Source organism: Castanea sativa, chromosome 3, assembly GCF_040712315.1.
Source record: "Castanea sativa cultivar Marrone di Chiusa Pesio chromosome 3, ASM4071231v1".
NCBI lineage: Eukaryota > Viridiplantae > Streptophyta > Magnoliopsida > Fagales > Fagaceae > Castanea > Castanea sativa.
The window spans coordinates 8,451,161-8,473,719 of record NC_134015.1 but is presented as its reverse complement, the minus strand read 5'-3'; the positions used below and the strand labels follow the sequence as shown (position 1 = coordinate 8,473,719).

General features: G+C 36.5%; 1 protein-coding gene across 1 annotated transcript in view; it reads right to left on the bottom strand.

Moving 5' to 3' along the window:
* LOC142627734 (uncharacterized) overlaps positions 1 to 8,927 on the bottom strand; it is a 52,924-nt gene extending 43,997 nt beyond the window's left edge. Inside the window, exon 1 of the mRNA XM_075801598.1 lies at positions 8,319 to 8,927. Coding sequence (XP_075657713.1) covers positions 8,319 to 8,927 — 609 coding nt within the window. The remainder of the gene's footprint in view (positions 1 to 8,318) is intronic.
* Between the last annotated feature and the right edge of the window lie 13,632 nt (positions 8,928 to 22,559).

The window sequence follows — 22,559 nt, the reverse complement described above, 5'->3', positions numbered from 1 at the left end:
AAGAGACTCCTCCTCCATTGCGTGGATCTTGCATGCAGGTATAATCCTTTTCCCTAACTTTTTTTTCTATATTATTATGATGAGATTAAGATTAGAGCATGATAATGTTTATTTAAATTCCTTGAATATGTTTGAATGTTTTTAAATGTTCATATGCGTTCTTCACATGTTTTTGATTGTTCATTACATGTTCATGCATAACACTAGTTTTGATATTAATTCCACATAAAAAAAATTGAAAAAAGTGTTTGTTTCATAATTCTCTCAAATCTCTAAATTTGGGATATCTCCATTCACTCACATTCACTAGAATTTATTTTTCAATACAAATGCAAGGATTAATAAATTGATAGGGTTTATCACTTGCACACACATTAAATTCAAGCAAAACAATAAAGATGCAATTGATTGATAATATGTTGGATGATGTGACATGAATGTTGGCCACCATAGTCTAGAAGACCAGTTTCACCGGGAAAGGTGGGTGCCTAACACCTTCCCACCTTGTAACATAACCTCCGAACTTAGATCAAGGGTTGATATATAGATCAATTCTTATCCATGTAATTTTCAATCTCTAGATTGTAACTATGAAACAAAGCCATGTACTTTATCTTAGATTGTATCTAGGTTCAAAGTCATGTAATTTCCTATCACCAATGTACATTTCTTCTCAAATCAATAAACTAAGGAATTTTTCAATTTTGGTTTTTTTTTTTCCAATAATTAAATAAGTGGCAACTCCATTGTGAAACTCTTAATCTAAAGGGATAATCAGTCAAACCTCCATTTTGAGAGGAAATAACACAACTCCACCTATTCACATCGGAAGGTGGGTGGATTTGTGTTATAAAAACTCCACCCGTAATGGGTTCAAGTATTTTGCATACTTGGCCCAAACTCGACCCGTATATATAATATTAAAAAAAATTAAAAAAACCCTAGGTATAAATACTACTCTTTCTCATTTCTCAATTCATTTCCTTAACCCTAATCCCTCACCTCTCAGCCACCCTCCCTCTCCTTCACTCTCAGCCGCCCTCCCTCTCCCTCACTCTCATTCTCCCTCTCACTTGCTGCCATCGGTCTCTCCTTAACCTCATTAGTCCCGTCGGTCCCTATCTCCCTCATCACGCAGCTCACTCATCCACCTCGTCGGAGATGCCGCTTCTTCCTCCCTACCTCTCTCTCCTCACCTTGATTGGAAAAAGGAAGGATTATTGTTGGTTTTTCATGGTTCAGTTTTTGGAATTTTGGAGGGGTTGAAATAATGGTTGGCTTAGACTCTGATCTGATTTGTATATTTTTTTTCTAATAAAATTTTTGAACTATATTTATGGTCTTAGACTCTAATTTGTTGGGTTTTTTGTGGTTCTGTTTTCGAGGGGTTGAAATAGTGGTAGGCTTAGACTCTGATCTAAGTTGTATTTTTTTTTTTAATTATATATCTGATCTATATTTATGGTCTTAGACTATGATCTGTATTATTGAGCTGGATCTTTGTGCTTTTTACTTTGTTTTGCATTGTTCTTGTGATGGTTTATGTTCATGTTTTGATGTTCTACACGGCTTAAAGATTTAGACAATTTTTTTTTATTAGGCCATAGATTGGACCTAAGGTGGCATGACTAGGTGGGGCCCATGGGGCCCTATGGGGCGGGTTTGTGGTTAAAAAAACCCGTTTATTACATGGGGTGGGTTTGGGTTTTGGGGGCAGACCCACGAGGCGGGTTTGGGTATAAAGAAACCCGCCCTGAACCCTACCCGTTACCATTCTTAGTTAAAATCTAGAAATTGAAAATTACAGGGATAATAATTGATCTATCAACCCTTAATCTAAGCTAAGAGGCTATGTTACAAGGTGGGAAGGTGTTAGGCACCCACCATGCTTGGTAAAACTGGTTTACTAGACTATGGTGGCTAACATTCATGTCACAACATCCAACATGTTATCAATCAATTGCATGTTCATTGTTTTGCTTGAATTTAATGTGTGTGCATGTGATAAACCCTAATTCAATTTATTAATCCTTGCGTTTGTATTGAAAAATAAAATCTAGTGAATGTGTGTGAATATTGATATCCTAGATTCAAAGATTTGAGAGAATTATGAAACAAACATGTTTTTCATATTTTTCATGTGGATTTAATATCAAAGCTAGTGTTATGCATGAATATGTGATGAACAACCAAGAACATGTGAAGAATGCATATAAACATTTAAGAACATTCAAACATATTCAAGGAATTTAAATAAACACTATCATGCTCTAATCTAAATCTCATAATAATTATATAGAAAACAAGTTAGGGAAAGAGATTATACTTGCATGCAAGATTCACAAGATAGAGGAGGAGGCTCTTGATGGATGTCCTAAGGGTAGAGTAGAAACGTAGAACTATGAGAGGGAGAGTGAGTCTCACTCAATACCTTGAGCTTTAGGAAGATCAAGATATGACAAGACTACTTTACTTCACTAGAACTCAAGAGAGAAGAAGAGAGGAGGTTTTTCGTGTGCTTTGGAATGGAGGAGAAGGGGGGGTTCATATAGCAATGGTGGAGAAAATATGAATGGAAGGTCATTTAATAAGGGTTGACAAAGGATTAAAATGAATCATAATCCTAGACCCTATTTTAGACTTTGGGGAAAGCTGATGCATTAAATGTAGAGATTGGTGGGAGTAATGAGCAAGCAAAATTCGGCTTTCCCATAGCTATTATAACAGTCCGCAGAGCCAAATTCAAAACAAAAATCATATCTTACTCAATTCGAATCGGAATTGTCTCATTCTTATGCTCAAATTGAAGCCCTGGATGTCTAGTTTCTAGAAATATTAACGGCATTCACAAATTCAAAATATTCGTAGAGATATCAATAAAATAGTAAGAAGAGGTCATTTGTTAGAAAATAATTTCAGCACAATTAACATTAATAGACTCTAATCACTTCCATTTCAAACTTAATTAGTTCCAAATTTATCTTAATTAAAAAGATAGTTTCACAAAATTACTCATTATATAATTAATATTTGACTATCTAATTAATTAAGTGTGTGCAATCTTACCGTAAAATGTAGTCTTAACCAATCAAATTATGAGATGTTATTAATCTCAAATTGATTATAATTATAATCAATTTGAATTAATTTTTCATAATCACATATAGTTGGACTCAATTTTTGATAGTGCATCTTGGCCATCAAAATTTGATTTGATGATAACTTTCATTCTGATGGTTTGATTAGGGTTTATGACCAGTCGATCTAATTGTTACAACATCAATATCATTTTGATGAAATGAAATTAAGGATCTAATGACCACAATTAAGATGTCTGTTTTCAAGGTAAAATTACCCTTTTACCCTCCATTTGCAAAATGGGGTGTAAACTAGGCTTGTCCAACAAAACTGCAAACCCGACCTATCTGACCAAACCGAACGAACCCAAACCGGCAATTACCTGACCCGACTACTTGGCGGTCAGCAGCGGGTTACTGCCATCCCAAATTGATTCTGGCAGGTCAAGTGGCAGGTCTTCCCTTCCAAAACCCGATCCACCTAACACGACCGTGTATATAACCCAATTCTTAGTCATTTTAGATTCTCCACTCTAATTCAGACCATCATCGGCTCACTCACCGTTAGTTTCTTTGTCCACTCACTCTCTCAGTCTCGCCTCAGAGTCTCATGCTCTCAATCTCTCTCGCGCTTAACAGCCAACACCATCGCCAATTGTATCTTTAGATCTTTGAACCTCCACCATCGTTGAGCTACGATTCTCCTTCATCACACCATCACCGATCTGAATCTTTAGATCTTCAAACCTCCACCATCGCTGAGCTACGAATCTCCTTCATCACATCATCGTCGATTTGCTAGTAACACTCTTTATTTCTTCGTTTTAGTCTCATGCAAGTTCAGATTTGCTATTATTTCTCTCTATTTCTGTCTAGGTTCTTCGAATTTGTGGTTACTGATATTTGGGTTTGTAGATTTTTTCTTAAGATTTGTGAAATTTGTACCAAGTTTCATCTTTGTTTTTTGTCTTTCAGTCGAGTTAGGTCCAACCACCGTCCACCTGAGCCCGATTCGACTCGACCCGTAGTTTTTTGCTATAGCAGTGGGTCCGTCGTCCTTCAACCCAACAGAGTCGGGTTGGTTATGGGTTGAGCCCAAACCCGAGCCGACTCGACCCATGGACACCCTAGGTGTCAACACATTGTTGTGATAATCGATAAGAATGAGTTTTTTCTTTTTTTTTGGGGTTTTTAAAGTTACCTTACGTAGTTGAAATATTTGAATTCAAATAGAAATAGAACAAAGCGGATAGTTGAATAAATTAGTAGTAACCATTTTTTTCTGAGTAGTGGGTTTTCGATGGAGTTAATTATCTAAAAATGTTGGTAGTGATAACTGATAAGGATTAAAGAGATCATGATAGAGAACATGATAAGAAATATTGGAATTTTGAATTCCTAAAATTTGCATTAATTTAGGAACCATTTAGTGGTTGTAGTCTTGCATTGTGTAGAGTGTAGATAGCTTTAATTGGATAATTTAGATATACTTAAAAGTTACATAAATTTTTAAAAAAAAATTCTTAATATATATATATATATATAGAGAGAGAGAGAGAGAGAGAGAGAGAGTATTTGTTTAGTAGTGGTAGACGTGTAGAAGAATTTTAAAAATTGGATGTATTTGGTGAAAATGCAGTTAGAAATAGATAATCGTGGGTAATAAAAATTAAAAACCTGATAAGAGAGTGATGGGTGTTTTGGAATTTAGTATTTGACGTTGTTGACCCTATTTCTAAAAAAACTTACTATCTATTCATGAGGCTATTATGGTGTTGATTTCTAAGACATTTGTAAGAAAAGTTATTGGATACTTGATGAAGGTATTTTTGTCTTAAAAAAAGTTTAGTTGAAGAAGAGGAATTCTCTTCTAGAGAGTATAGATAACACATTAACTAAGATAGTAAAATAGTATAAGTGAAAATTTTAAACGAAGTTTGACTAAAATTACCTTGAGACCCATGCGAATCATCTTAAGGTAGCTTATCCAGCATCACTCATCTTCCACTTATAAGCGCATGCAGACTTTAGATAACATTGGAAGATTCCTGATATCGCTAGTGAGAAAGTTCTCAGTTAAGGGTAGGTTGACTCTAGGTCTAGGAAGACTTTAATTATATATTTTTGTGGATGGCATGGTTGAGATTTGTGGAGGAGGTGTGCGGTGGCAGAATTTATTTATTTATTTATATTATTATTTTTAATTTCATTTTGAAGGAAGCCATATTTAATGTTTAAAACCATGTTTTGAATTACTAACATTTTTTCACAATATATTTTGTAATTCTCAAGTATTACTCTAATTGAAAAACAGAGAAAGGGATGAATGTTTCTTCGCCTTCTCATTTTGATCTTCCAAGAAAGTGAAAGAGAAACTCAACAAGTGGCTGTGGGAGATAAGAGACTGAGTCTATTTCCTACGCACGTTTCATGGCTATTTATTGACTGGTTCACATTAGTGGTGGGACAAAACTGGACTTCATGACTGTTATATATGGTTAGGGCCTACGTTGTCCCTCACGTAACCACAAAAACAAAGAGTATACATGGGCAATTGGCATAGCTTTGCGGTAACTTAAAATTGAAACAAACACTATGTGATGAGGGATCACATTGGATGGTTTTCTGCATTGGGCATTCGGCTCAATTGTTGAACCATTGAGGATCATATTATGTCAAAAATCTTATTTAGATTCTTTACATGTACTAAAAGCTATATTACCAAATTCAAAGATTCTGTTTAGTCCCCAAAGAATTATGTATGAGATCAATTTATCAAGTTATGATTTTTTTTCCCCAAACAGAGAGCAATAATATTTCAACCTTAATTATCAATCACCAAAAGGACTGTTAAGTTACCATTGTAGCTCATCGATCATAATCACTTATAAAGTTACCATTGTAGCTTATTGTAATCATTTATAATCCCAAGAACCACTTAATAATTAAACACCAACCAAATGTGGGACTCAACATACGCTCGTACAACATACACTCAAACAATCCAATCAAATCAAACTCGTTCAATTTGGGGTATCATAATCTCTCTCACCTAAATTCCCGACTTCCTCAACATGACCTACATTGTGTTGCAGTTCCCTTGAACTACATGGAATTATTAGGTTTACTCTAATATCATTTTATTGTCACGCCAACTCCAACCAAACCAATAGCTTAGACACGTGACAACGGTTGTGCACTTATAAAGTTTTCACCCAACAAGTGTACAAGGTCTACATAAAGAGCGGAACTATCGTCAAATAGTTAGTAAGTAAAATCAAATCCAATTATCATCGATAATTTGCTTGTCAAAGTTTCCAAAGCATCAATCCAAAAAGAGTCCAAATTGTTATCTTCAGTACTAAATACATCCAAATCTCATTGCAAAATATTCTTGAACTCCTCTCATGTGTACACCCCAATCAAAGCCCCAACACTTGCTATTCCTTAATTAAGATCTGAATCTGAAAGGGGGAGAAAAAGGAGGGGAAGTGAGTTTAACAATTTAATAAATAACCAAGTCCTAATTAACTGGATAAATTATATTTACAAGTAAAATAAATGAGCTTACCTAAGATGAAACTTAATAAGCTTAAAAATTTCTCTTCAATTCAAATGGATTTGACGTACGAAATGCAGATACTTTAAGAAAAATAACATTATAATTTTCAGAGAGTTCTAGATGCATGAAAATTATAATTTGCAATGCCTTCACAAAATTCAAAGAATTTCGTTGGAGTTGAAACAATAACTATATTCAATTAGATTTTGTACTCTTGATCAATTTCATTTTTTTTATGATTATGGTCATGTTATATTCTCATTACTATCACCAGAATCACAGATAGACCAATGATAGGCTATAGAAGAAACTAATACTATGCTAATGTATATCCTCTAGTGTCTGGGTCCGAAGCATAGTTAGTCTATATAATTAATTTTTCAAAAGTACATATAGTTTCATTTTAGTCCATACCAAAAATCATATTTTAGACAAAATTTCATTAGAAAATCATAAAATTCCAAGGTCTTCTAACAATAACACAGCTTGAGTCAAATAACAGAGTATCAATCTGCTACCAATTAATATGTATTTTCACAACTAGTGATGATAGTGTTCCAAAGAGGTTTCTCTCTATTTAAAGACTAGAGGAATACTGAGAAACTTAAAAAAAGAAAAAAGAATGGCATAGTATTATGTTGGAAAATTAGATCCAATGAATACAACCATTGTGATTGACTATTCTCCTTCTTCTTTTTTCTCAAAATTAATAAACTAGATATTTTTTCTGAAATAAATTAGCCAAACACAATACCTAATATAGATGAAAAATTCCACAAGCAAGACACCTAATTTTTAGGTAAAAACAAACCGCCAATGAGAAGTAAAAGAGCACAAAAGTTCAACCATAAAGTACTATAGGTTTACAATAATTATCACACTAAGACAAATTTCAACAACAATAATAAAATAAAATATCATCCGTGAAGGTGCTTAAGTAGTAAAAAACTCTTCAACTCTTCACATTTTATTTATTTAATTTATTTATTTTTCTTAAGATCGGGTATTGACACACCCCATTAATTGTGTGGACGGGCCATGCTATTAACTTAGTAGGGTTCAGGCGAGCCAAGAAAGCAAATACACCTATGAACTCATTTTCTTAATTATTAAATAAAAAAACCAATAAGAAAAAATCTCACCAAATATATCTTAACACACGAGCAAGTGGAGAAGAATTTCATCGATTAACACTAATTGGCTCAAAACTTTAATGGTACTAAAATTTTATCAAAATAAAAATAAAAATATTCTTTCAATCATGGCTTCAAAAGTGTTTGATTTTGTAGACACCTTACAAAGCATTCACACTATTCTCGCATACTGTAAGTTTAAATTTGTGGGAGTATTTATTACCCACAAACTTACACACACAACTCCTTTAATCATTTCCCTAAATTTATTACAATAATGTGTTTGAACTTAATTGGATAGCCCAATATACGTAAGCTCCATCCTTAAAAAAATGATACATATGTAGCATGTACCCCTTTAGATACTAAGATTTTTGCACTTACTATGAAGGGCAGCCAGCAAATTAGATATCAAGCTATCTACCCAGAAAAAAGAGCACCAATTCCCCCCTGGGCAACCCCACCTATCAATCCACTGATCGCTCCACCTACGAGCCCTATCCCCAACTGAGCAAAAATGCTGTTAGGCTTCTGCTGAGGCTGCATCTGCGGAGCTGCGTGTCCATACAGCGGAGCTGCTTGCCCATATGGTGGCGGAGCTGCGTGCCCATACGCTGGATATGGGGGCGGAACTGCATACCCAAAGTGTGAACATCCACAATAACCTGGTTGTTGAACAACATGTTGATACTCCCTAGAACTTGGCTTCCCCAACTTGTACGAAAAATTTAGTACTCTTTTGGGCTCCCCAGCCATGGTTCTGACAGGGTAATTCACATTTTCTTCATCTTCTTCTGCGTGGCCAAAACTGTCCGTCAGAAAATTCTTGATGGGCACATTGACTTCACCGATATCGACATCGCCATTTGGTTTCAATAAGTGGATATTTCTGACCGACTTGAGCTTGATGACAAGGGTGAGCTGGTTCTGCTGTGCTGCAACTATGTCGACGTTGAACTTAGCGAAGAAATTCCATTTCGGGTTTGAATGACCGTCTATGTCAACAGGTGTTCTTTGCTCTGTGAGATTTAGATTAGAATTGTCGCTGCCGCAAATTGAAACCACAGCGTACACTTTCATTTTGAAGACATGATTCACGTTCTCCAAGTCCGTTGCTGACTCAATTATAATTTCCAAAGGACTGTACGCCATCATCTTCTTCAAACAAGCAGGAGTTTAGCAACAACACACACACACACACACAAAGAGTTTTGGGGACAAATTTAGAGGTTAGTGGATCTGGCTTTGGATTTTTTTTTTTTTTTTTTTTTTTTTTTGAGAAGAGTCTGAATTTGATGGAAACTGTACTTTTTTTTTAATTAACACACACAAGACATGGAAAAGAGGTTATAACATAAAAGAAAATTAGTATTTTATATAAGAATTTTAATATACAATTATTAGGCTTTGTCATTTTTTTTTTTTTTTTGAGAATGTGCTTTAGGTCAATTAAAGCATGTGTTTTAGGCTATTATAAAATCAAACCTTATATTTCAAATTAAACCCCAACTTTATGTCAATAAAGTCAATTTCTTTATCAGATTTTTTACTAATTTTATAAGTATAGAGTCCATAAAACCTACTTTTTGAGCTCCACTTAATATTTCAATACTATTTTCAGTCATTTCATTAATCTATACTAATTTTTATTAATTAAGTGAATCCCACAACAAATTATCCTTAATGGACACTTTAAAGGGTTGGTTAACCTTTTCCTTATTAACTGCCGAGTGCCGAAACGCGTCAAATTCTACGACCTGGTCTGGTAAGTGATGAACCGGGGGGGCCAAAAAATTACAAAAGCCTACGACAGAAACAGGGAAAGCTCGTGGATATGACTTAAAGACTAAAATCAGGGGCAGAACCAAGTCAGTGACAATGCAAGTCAGCCCTTGTTCTCATCGTTTACCTTTTAGTCTTTCTCCTTCCGCCATCCAACACGTTAGCCACCCATGCTATAAACTTTGTTTTATTAAATTTAAAATTTTCTTTATTTTATTAATTATTTCTAATTTTTCATATAGAACAGCAGGGGGGGTTCTCCTACATGCAAGTTAGGGTAGTCCTGATTTTCAAAAATAAATTGTATATATGCATTTGCCAAAAAAATATTATATGCTAAACTAACCTATTGTAACTACCCTAATGAAAATTTTGAACACCTTCACTTGAAAATTACAAAATTTTGGGTTCAACAAAAATAAGAATAGTAGTACTATATTAACAACATTTTCACAATAATTTTATAACAAATCTTATGCGGTTAGCTATTATTGATTCAAATTTGGGTCAAATACTAATAATATTTTTTTCACCCTCCAATAACAGTTTTTTGTATAAGCTTCATTGTAAAAATTTTCTGAATGAATACATTTCTCCAAAATTAATTCTACCTCCAAACATAATTTTAAAGTTAAATAACAACAATAAATATTAGCCCAAATAGCAACAAACATAAACCAAAATAAAAACAATACAAAACCAAACAACAACAAGTGAAAAAATTATTCAACAGAAACCTATTATAAAACAAAAAGGTAAAATTTGTAGTTCATTCAACCTATTCAATAAAAATAATTTCTAATTCATTTTTCCTAAAAAAACAGTATCAAGAAAAATATTGTAATAATTTAAATTTCTTAATGACCACTCTAAATAAAATTCCTAAAGCTACCACTGTAAAACAACTACCCTTTATGTATGATTTATTCATAATTAAATGACTAAATTTTGCCCTAGCCATCAACTTACGCAACCATCCTCCTTTTCCAAGACTTGAGATTGATTGTGAACTAAACATATGGCACTAAGCACTCGCCTTCTACTCTCTAGTAGTCTAGTCTCTTCTCTTCTCCTCTTTTTTCTGTTAAGGTGACAACTGACAATATATATATATATATATATATATATATATATATATATATATATATATAATCAATTTATAGATATATTTTGTATAATTTAAGTTTCATAATAAACACCTTCGAAAAAAAATTCCTAAAACCACCACTAGTGGTGGTTTTCCAAAGGATCCATTCAAAAAGCTTACAACTTTTATGCAATTATGCTATTAAATGAGGCACAAAAGATTGACCAAAGAGGAACGAAAGTTCAATCCATGATGGGTTGCCAGTTGAGGTCCGACTTCTATCCGGAGAGTATAGGGTTCAAAATATGTCTATATAGTGTAAATTGTTGGCTCTAAGAGCATCTCCAATAGATGCTCTATCTTTACTTTTTTGAGAAAAAAAGTTCACTATTCACGCTCCAAAGCATGTCTAAACCCAAAACTTTTCCAATTTTTTTTGGAAGTTGCTACAATAATTCTCTTAATCTAGAGAACACTGTAGCAACTCCAAACCATTATTTTATCTTAAAAAAATACCCTGCTTAATAAAAAAAATATTCTCTCTCTCATTCCTTTTCTCTTTCGTTCTTCACTATCTATCTCAATGGTAATATACCACAATCAAAACAAAAACACAAAACTCAATCGAAAGATTTGAAACACAAAAACAATCTTTCTCATAAGCCTAATGAAATCTGAACAATAAAATAAAACCAATCAAACCAGAACACACACAAAAAAAAAAAACAAACAAACAAACAAACAAAAAAACATGTAGAACGCCAATCTCCACTTCTCTGCCGATGATCTATGTGCGTATGAGAGAGAATTTGTTTGTGTGAGATAGAGGGAGAGAGTGTTCTAGAATCAAGTAGAAATGGAAAAAGTAAAAAAAAAAGAGATAGTTAGAGAAAAAGAGAGAGAGATAGCTGAAGAAATATTGGGAATGAACTAGAAAAAGAAAAAGGTAGATAGAGGAAAGGAGTGGGATACATGTATGGTAGAGAAAAAACCAAGAAAAAAAAAAAAAGAAACACATGGATGACAAATGGTGTGAAGGGAAAAATAATATTAAAAATAAGAAATAGCAATTAAGAAATGCTACTACAATTTTCACAATAAATCTTAAGTAATAGATTGTTATTAGCTAATAGTGGTAAGTAAAAAAATAATTTCAGTGGTGGTTTTAAATTAGAACTAGTAACAACTTTTCACATAAGATTTTGATGTGATTCTTGTAAAACTATTACAAAAAATATTGTAAATATAACGCTTTTCAATGAAAAATATAATTGTTGGGAATGAATATAGGAAGAATAAATGGTGATAAAAAAAAAGAATAAAAAATGAATGAAGAAATTATATTTAAATGAGATTGAGAATCTGTTGGAAAATGTATTTGAAAAAGTTGATAGTTAAAAAGTAATCACTGTTCATTTTTCAAACAGTACAAAAATTTAAGAAATTTGCTGGAGATACTCTAGGCAGCAAAGAATGGAGATAATCCATCATCCAATATAGCTTTTGAGGTCCATACTTCCTATATTTGACCAACCTAATGTTTAGAGCACTTCAGATGCCACACCTTTAGCCACAATATTGGCCATAACTCGCCTATGTGGCGAGTTGTGATTGATGGAAATGTGATAATGGGTCACCTCTTTACCAATCACAACTCACCACATAGGCGAGTTGTGGCTAACGTTGTGATACTAAAAATTTTTCAATGTTTATATTCATTACGAGGTGAGTATGCATCAGAGACAAGCACAGTAGTCAGTCTCCAGGCCAACCCGAGACTACGTACGTGCTGAAATTGTTAGTCCTCTGCCGTACCTTTGGCACTGCCTTCCCATTTATTAGTGAAGGTACAGCTAGTGATTGCTCGATGGTACAATCTTCCCCTAATTTACAAAGTTAAGGCTAGTGCTCCTTCAATGAAGGACCAGCGTAAGCCTCTCTCTCTCTCACATAGCCATATGAGAGGAATTGACAAATGTCCATCACTTTTGAAGATGTCCTTTTTTTTACATGCAGAGGAATGGACAACTGTTCACCACTTTCTCATTGTGATCTTCTGAGAAGTAAAAAAAAAAACACATTAGGGGGTGGGTGAGGGGGGAGATTTGCAGGGGCCGCTCTACATATATAAGAACACCTTGACCTACCAAAAAAAAAAAAGGAAACAAACAAACAAAGTACACTCATAATTATTTATGTTTTTGTCTACCCACAAAAAAATTAAAAATTGAACATCTTTAACTTACAGAATTCCAAGAATTTTGGTTTGACAAAAATATAATCTTAACCCCTCGAACATAGTCATTATCCCCTTAAATAATAAAGATAAAGAGAAATGCTAAATTTATAATATTTTATCAACAAATTCTAAGTGACAAGTTGTTCCATGTTGTTATTATGGGCAAAAATGTAATTTCAGTGGTATGAAAATGTAATTAGAACCAATAATAAATTACCACCTATGATTTATTGTAAAAATATTATAAAAATATTGTAGACCTAACGCTTCTCAAAAATAAAAATCCAAATAACAATAATAAACATTAGAAAAATTCTATAAACACAACAAAATTTCACAAAATTTTTACAACAACCTTGTTTTTAATTATAATGAGTAGTTTAATATTTTATTTCGATTTATGAGGGACTAATTGTTGTGAAAATATTATGATAGTTTGTTGTGTGCCTAGCACAACTCTAAAATTTTACCAAAATAGTAGTAAAAATAGCTACTGCCAACAACAAGAAGATTAGGCCAAGGAACAACAAATAAAAAATATATTCAACAAAAAGGTCATTCAAAAAAAAAAAAAAAACCACTTGTGAGGGCAAAAGGGTCAGAATATGTTTTTGGGCCTTGGGCTAGATTCGAAGGTATTAATTTGTCCGAGGAGGATTTAGTGGGAATAACTATGTCGAACTTAAATGTCCACAGGCCTACTATTGTTAATAAGGTTGATGGGAATGGTCCGAGGAGGGGTGTATCCTTGGCTAAGTCAAGTGAAAGCCATATGATACGTCATGATGTATGAAAAGAAGTTCTAGAAGATCTGGTGGATAAAGATGTGTTCCACCAGGGCATAGAGAGCAAGAACGAATGAGAAATATCTTAAAAAAAGTTGTTACCACCGCATTAAAGACTCTGCACCTACCTCTCTGGCCTCATTAATGGGAAAATGACATCTAAACAGTGGTGATCAACCTTACAGCTATTATTTGAAGACTTCTAGAGGGCGCTGGATGGGACAAGTATCTGGGTCACTAATCTGATCTATACATGGAAAATGGAGGGAAAAAGAAGAATGATATAAAAGGAAAAGAAAGGCATTCTAAGTGGGGATGAGAAAAAGAAAGAAAAAATATATTGTATACATCACCTATAATTGTACTTTGTCTTTGGAACAAGGAAAGGCAATAAAAGTGGTCATTGGCTTACGTCCGAGGAGAGTTTCCTTGGCACAAACAATTTGCTACATGTGAATCGTGGGTATAGCCCATCATTTTTGTTATCCTATATCCATAAAACCTAGGTTTAAAGCCTACACTCTACAAATTTTATTGTATTGGACTTTTTGGGCCTACTCCCTTCACACTATTGGGTTCGAGTGCAAATTGTGGCCTTACAATTGACGCCGTCTATGGGAAATCTTGTGTTAGAGGAAGGGTAACGTGATGGCAAGCTCGAGTGCACACCATGCAGAGTCTTTGGGGTCCCAACATGAAGACCACTTCCAACATCTTGAGTGGGAAAGAGATCGGGAGGGTAATGTGCATACAGGGCACACCACTAGGAGTCATTCACGAGGTGGAAGCAGGATTCCTCAGCAGGACGATGCTAAGGCCATGCAAAAGGATATTGACCATTTGAAAAAGAAGTTACGCTGTGCGAGACGGAGACGAACACCTTCATTTTCTGATCCTTCTTCCGACGATTCTCAAGGTAGTAATTATAGGCCCAGGTCAAGAACTCCTCCTAATGAATCTTTCTCGTATGAAGGGAATAACCGTCATGGTCGTAAGGATAAGAAGTCTTCCTCTAGGGACTTGGGAAACGATGCTATGAGCAGAGCATTGCACCAAATTTCGAAGTCACCTTTCACATGCAGGGTGGAAAAAGGAAAACTTCCTCGGCGCTTCACCCAACCAAACTTCACTATCTATGACGGTCGAATAGATCCTGTCAAACATGTGAGTCATTTTAATCAAAGAATGGCGGTACACTCTAAAAAAAAACTTTGATATGCAAAGTCTTCCCTTCTAGCTTGGGACCTGTTACAATAAGATGGTTTAATGGCCTGAAGGTGGGTTCTATTGATTCCTTCATGGAACTCATTAGGACATTTAGGTCTCACTTCATCACTTGCAGTAGAGTTTCTTGGCCTCTAGATTTATTATTGTCCATGGCCATGAGGGAAGTGGAAACCTAGAAGATATACCCTGACAGATATTGGGAGATGTTTAATGAGATCGATGGTGACTTGGACGAGGTGGCAATCAATACTTTTAAGGTTGGTCTGCCAACCGAGTATGACTTAAGGAAATCTCTGACCAAAAAGCTTGTAAGGAGCGTACGTCAGCTCATGGATCAAATTAACGAGTACAAACAGGTTGAGGAAGATTAACAGCAGGGTAAGGGGAAGACGAAGGTTATCCCTCAGGAGAAATTTCGCTGGGCAATCCAGTCCTATTGTTCCACATGTGGTTAACACTATATTCCGAGAACCGGTACATTAGCTATTGGAGAAAATCCGAAATGAACCATACTTCAAATGGCCCAACAAGATGGTTGTGGATGATACGAAGCGAAATCAAAATCTCCATTGCCACTATCATCAGGACGTATGTCATACCATAGAAAATTGCAGGACTCTATGGAATCATTTGGAGCAGTTGGTCAAGGAGGGTAGGTTGAAGCAGTTTTTGTATCATCCCAATGGGTAAGGGAACCATTCAAGTTCGATGAGCCAAGGGAATAATTCATCAAGGCCTCCTCTGGGAATAATTCATCAAGGCCTCCTCTGGGAACAATTAATGTTATTTTTTCTACTCCTGGCAGAACTGGTTCTAGTCCTACCGGGGTGATATCTGTGTCATGAACTTTTGCGAGGAGTCTAACTCTGGGCCGAAGAGGCTTCAGAGAAATACTCCACCTGTTTTAGGTTTCTCGGAAGGAGACAAGATTGGGACTATCCAACCATATGACGATGCATTGGTAGTTACGTTGAGGATAAGGGGTTACGATGTGAGAAGGGTAATGGTTGACTAGGGTAGTGGTGCCGATATTATGTACCCTGACTTGTTCAGGGAGCTCAACTTAAGGCTCGAAGATCTTACAGCTTATTATTCACCACTAATAAGCTTCGAGGGAAAGGCTATCATACCAAAAGGGCAAATTCAGTTACTTGTGCAATCAAGTCCAGAGGTTGTAGATGTAGATTTCATTGTGGTAGACGTTTATTCTCCCTACACGGCCATTGTGGCAAGGCCTTGGCTACATGCTAGGTGTTGTTTCCTCAATTCTACATGTCAAGGTGAAGTTCCCATCTAGGGAACTGATCGAGAAAATTATTGGGAGTCAATCTATGGCAAGACAATGTATATTAGCTGCAATTCTGCATCAGTCTGGGCTATGGTCCTCGACCTTGGCTACGGTGGACTCATAGCAATTAATGTCTTCAGGTGGGAGTAGAGGAAGCTACATGTGAGGAGTTAGAGAAGGTTCTTAAAGATGATGACCCTGAAAAGTTCTTTCAGGTGGGAGTTCAACTGCCACTTCAGGAGAAGATGGAGTTGGTTATGTTTTTGAGAAAGAATGTAGATGTATTTGCATGGGACGCTTACAAAGCCCCTGGGGTTGATCCGAATTTCATCTGTCATCACCTGAACGTCAATTCAGCTGCTGTTCTGAGGAGACAACCACCTCGGCGTTCCTCTAAAGAGCATTCAGAGGTAGTCAAGGAAGAAGTGCTCAAAGAGGTGTTTTTCCCAGAGTGGTTGGCTCATACGGTGGTAGTGAAGAAGAAGAATGGGAAGTAGAGAGTATGTGCGGACTTCAAATATTTGAACAAGGTTTATCCTAAAGATTCATTTCCAATGCCTCATATAGATCAATTGGTGGATGCTATGGTTAGGCATCCTCGGATGATTAGATGCATTACAGGGTTAACACCAAATACCTTTGGTTTTGGATGATCAAGAGAAGACGGCCTTCATTACTCTTATGGGGAATTATCATTATAAAGTAATGTCTTTTGGTTTGAAAAACGCAGAGGCTACCTATCAGAGGATGATGACCACGATGTTTGAGTCACAGTTGGGAAAAACAATTGAAGTTTATGTGGATGACATGGTGGTGAAAAGTAAAATGGTTTCCATGCATATAAAAGATCTTAATGATACTTTTCAGACGCTGAGGAAGTACAATTTGCGTCTTAATGCTTCAAAGTGTTCTTTTGGTGTAGGATCGGGTATATTCCTAGGCTATATGGTAACTCACCGGGGAATTGATGTTAACCTTGCGCAAGTCAAGGCCATTAATAGCCTACAGTCACCTCGGAATCCAAAAGAGGTTCAAAAGTTGACAGGTATGACTATTGCCCTTAATCGATTCATCTCTCGGTCGGCAGCTTAAAGATTACCTTTCGCGACTGCCCATTATGTCTCGGCCAGAGATCGATGAAGTTTTATTTGTGTATATTGTTGTGGCTAATCATGCCATAAGCTTGGTTTTGATACAGGTTGATAATAATATACAGTGACCAGTTTATTACGTGAGCAAATCTTTACATGAGGCCGAGATGCATTATTTGCCGTTGAAAAAAGCAATCCTAACAATAGTATATGCTACACATAAGCTTTCCCATTACTTCCAATCTCATACAGTTGTTTTGACTCAGCTTCCTCTTAAGTCCATACTTCGAAGTGTTGACTACATGGGAAGAATTGCCAAGTAGTGTACTATATTGGAGGCTTTTGATATCAAGTACATGCCTCGTACTTCCGTGAAGGGCCAAGTCCTTGCTGATTTGGTGGTGGAGTTTGCTAAGCCCTCATTAGAGGAGACTGTTAAAGGCTTGGCCATGGATGAAAAATCAGTTAGCATGATCTCGTGCAAAAAACCTTTAATTTGGCGAGTGTATGTCAATGAAGTAGCAAACCAAAGGGGATCCGGAGTGGGGCTAGTTCTGGTGTCGCTTGAAGGATTTGTTTTTGAGAAATCCTTAAGACTGGGGTTCTCAGCCACCAACAATAAGGCAGAGTATGAAGCTCTTTTGACAGGCATGGATATGGTTCAAAAAATGGGTGGAAAAATAGTGCAGATATTCTCGAATTCACAATTGGTAGTCGGCCATGTGGAAGGGAAGTTAGAAGCTAGAAATCTAAGAATGTAAGAATATCTAGCCCAAGTCAAGTATTTACAGTCAAAATTTGAATCCTTTACCTTGTTGCATGTTTCCAGGAGTATGAATACCCATGTTGATTCCCTAGCCACCCTTGCAACGTCCTCGGCACAAAGCCTACCCTGGGTCATCTTTGTTGAAAACTTGTGTAAGCCTTCTAGAACGAATCGTGATACCATACGGGTTCATCAAGTAAGGGTAGGATCTAGTTGGATGGTACCTATAGTGTCTTTCCTTAAAAATGACGTCTTGCACAAGGAAAAGTCTGAAGCAAATAAAGTATGCAAGAAAGCACCTCGATTTTGGCTATCCGAGGACAAGAAGCTATACAAACGCTCCTTCTCAGGACCATATTTGCTATGTATACATCCTGAAGCAACATAATTACTTTTGGAGGAATTGCATGAAGGGATTTATGGAAGTCACACAGGGGGAAGGTCTTTAGCTCACAGAGCTCTTACCTATGGATATTGGTGGCCTAACATGCAGAGAGAAGCACAGGATTATTTGAGAAAATGTGATCAATGTCAGAGGTATACTCCCAACATTCATCAACCATGAGGTGTCCTTAACTCTCTATCTAGTCCATGGCCTTTTGCTCAGTGGGGCTTGGACATTGTGTGGCCTTTCCCAAAGGCAGCAGGGAATAGGAGGTGGCTACTTGTTGAAACAGATTATTTCACTAAATGGGTTGAAGTGGAGCCATTTTCGAATATTAGAGATGTGGATGCAAAGAAGTTTGTCTAGAAAAATATTGTCACCAAGTTTGGAATCCCTCATACTCTTATTTCATATAATAGCCTGCAATTTGATAGTAAGACCTTCAAAAGGTATTGTAGTGATCTGGACATCACGAATAGGTACTCCACTCCAGCTTATTCGCAAGGGAATGGGCAGGCCGATGCAGTAAACAAGGTTATAGTCAGTGTCAAAGGTATGCTCCCAACATTCATCAACCATGAGGTGTCCTTAACCCTCTATCTAGTCCATGGCCTTTTGCTCAGTGGGGCTTGGACATTGTGTGGCCTTTCCCAAAGGCAACAGGAAATAGGAGGTGGCTACTTGTTGGAACAGATTGTTTCACTAAATGGGTTGAAGCGAAGCCATTTTCGCATATTAGAGACATGGATGCAAAGAAGTTTGTCTGGAAAAATATTGTCACCAAGTTTGGAATCCCTCATACTCTTATTTCAGATAATGGCCTGCAATTTGATAGTAAGACCTTCAGAAGGTATTGTGGTGATCTGGGCATCACGAATAGGTACTCCATTCCAGTTTATTCGCAAGGGAATGGGTAGGCCAAGGCAGTAAATAAGGTTATAGTCAGTGTCAGAGGTATGCTCCCAACATTCATCAACCATGAGGTGTCCTTAACCCTCTATCTAGTCCATGGCCTTTTGCTCAGTGGGGCTTGGACATTGTGTGGCCTTTCCCAAAGGCAACAGGAAATAGGAGGTGGATGCTTGTTGGAACAGATTATTTCATTAAATGGGTTAAAGTGGAGCCATTTTCGAATATTAGAGACGTGGATGCGAAAAAGTTTTTCTGGAAAAATATTGTCACCAAGTTTGGAATCCCTCATGCTCTTATTTCAGATTATGGCCTGCAATTTGATAGTAAGACCTTCAGAAGGTATTGTGGTGATCTGGGCATCACGAATAGGTACTCCACTCCAGTTTATTCGTAAGGGAATGGGCAGGCCAAGGCAGTAAACAAGGTTATAGTCAGTGGGCTCAAGAAAAGGTTGGATGATGCTAAGGGCAGATGGGTGGAAGAATTGCCACATGTTTTGTAGACGTATCGAACTACACCTCGCAGATCCACTGGAGAGACACCTTTCTTTATGACTTATGGAGCCGAGGCTGTAATCCCTCTGAAAACTGGGTTCCTGACACTGAGAACAAGTTCTTTCATCCCAAGTAATAATGACAGTTTATTAGAGAGAAGTTTAGACCTAGTTGAGGAATGGCGAGAGAATGCTATGGTTCAGTTAGCTTATTATCAGCAAAAACTTAAACAGGGATATGATTCTCATGTGAAGTTAAGGCCGCTAGCCATTGGTGACTTGGCACTAAGAAAGGTCATGGGAACTGCCAAGAACCCAGCATGGGGAAAATTGGGACCTAACTGGGAAGGACCATATCGTATCACTTCAGTAGCTGGCATAGGGGCGTATTATCTTGCAGATTTAGATGAAAAAGTTGTACATCCCTGGAATGTAAATAATCTAAGAAGGTACTATTATTAATGAAAGGCACTTCTGCCATCTTAGTTCTGTTATCATTGTGTTGTGTTGATTGTTAGTTTTATAAGTATTAAACAGAAACTTGGTTATGCCTGGCTCCTAGGACCACATACCTTGTGGAAATTGATATTTTATTAAGTGTTAAACAGAATCTTAGTTACGTCTGGTCCTTAGACCATCTACTTTGGGGAAATTAACACTTTCGTTCATTTTTCTAAGTATCAAACATAAACTTGGTTATGTCTGGCTCCTTGGATCACATACCTTGTGAAAATTGTTATTTTGTTAAGTGTTAAATAGAACCTTAGTTACGTCTAGTCCTCGGACCATCTACTTTGGGGAAATTAACACTTCTGTTTATTTTTCTAAGTATCAAACAGAAACTTAGTTATGTCTGGCTCCTCGGACCACATACCTTGTGAAAATCGATATTTTATTAAGTGTTAAACAGAATCTTAGTTATGTCTGGTCCTTGGACCATCTACTTTGGGAAAATTAACACTTCCGTTCATTTTCTAAGTATCAAATAGAAACTTGGTTATACCTGGCTCCTCGGACCACATACCTTGTGAAAATTGATATTTTATTAAGTGTTAAACAGAACCTTAGTTACGTCTGGTCCTCGAACCATCTACTTTGGGAAAATTAACACTTCCATTCATTTTTTTAAGTATCAAACAGAAACTTGGTTATGTCTGGCTCCTCGGACCACATGCCTTGTAGAAATTGATATTTTATTAATTGTTAAACAGTACCTTAGTTACATCTGATCCTTAGACCACCTACTTTGGGGAAATTAACACTTCATTTCATTTTTATGAGAATCAAATAGAACTGTTGCCATGTCTCAGCTTTTGGACCGTATACCTTGGTGAGATTGATAGTTTACTTTTGTGTCTTAATTTCACATAAGATTTGGTTACAAATCATATTTCTCTCGTTTTAAGTTCATATATATTTCTACGCGCTTAATTATTTGTTGCTGCATGATAAAAATTCCAATGTATTATTAAGATCTACATTGTTCATTTACGCATTAAGTCATTTATACTATGTACACAAATTGTGCTAATATAAAGAGTTAAACATTCACAGTGAGTAAAATTTGCAATGAATTAGTAATTAAAGTCTTGAATTCGTCATTATAAATGAACGTGATTACATGGGAGGTAACAAAAACAAAAAACATAAGACAAAATAACGAAAAGTAATTTTAGAATAAAGAATAGCTATCATGTCTTGGCTTTCAGTGGAGGGTCCTCTTTGGATTTTGTCTCAGCTTCTTTGGTTTTATCCTCCGCCCCCTTTGGCCCAGTCTCTGTGGATTTGGGAGCCACTTCCTTAATAACAAGAGGAACATTGGAAGGCTTCATCTCGGACAAGGTCATAATTTGTTTTCCTTTGTCTTTCGCCCTAAGTGGAGGATCAACCTAGTCAGCCTTCTTATTCAGACCCTTGTCAGTCTCCTCACCTTGGGCTGCAGCCTAATCAAAGCCTGTAGATGCTTTAATGGGTGGAAGTAAGCCCTGGACAACTGAGGGTTAGGTAGGAGGCGCTGACTCAGAGGTAGTTGGAGGAGGAGGCAGGGCTTCAATCACACGGATAGCTGGGGGAATCCACGTGTTTCGGCTTTTCTCCATTCTAAGGTAGCAAGGACCCCAGCAACATTAAAGGCTTCTGCCCATACCTGTTGACAACATTCCCTGTACACCTCAATGAATTCTTTAGTCAGCCGAGTCTCAGTCTCTTCAACCCCCTTATTGTAGGAAGCTAGAGAGGCAACATCCACAGTCTCATTGATAGTACGGGCTGCTTCTTGGGCCTGAGCTAGCTCACCCTTTAAGTACAGAATGTCTTTTTGGGCAATGGCTAGCTCCTGTTCTTTGTCAAGAAGCTGTTTGCACTACTCCTTTGCTTACGCCTCGGCTTTTTTAAGTCCAACCTCAGCACTCTTCCTTAACTGCCCCTCTATTGTCAGTTTGTCAGTGGCTTCTTTCTTCTCCTGTTCGGCTTGACCCAGAGCTCGTTCAATCTCAATCTTGACCTTGATCTCGTCATCAGTCTTGTTCCGAGCATCTTCTACCCATTTTTCGGCCACAAACACCTCTTGAATAGCCTATGAAGAGGTGGTGAACAAATACGTTATGATGGGAATAATAGGAAAGTACGTATGAAAAAGTTTATATAAAGTGAACAATTAAAATAACGAAGTGGAGATAATTGAGTAACATATACCAGAGCTAAATCCCTTTTTAGGGAAAGAAAGAGTTGTG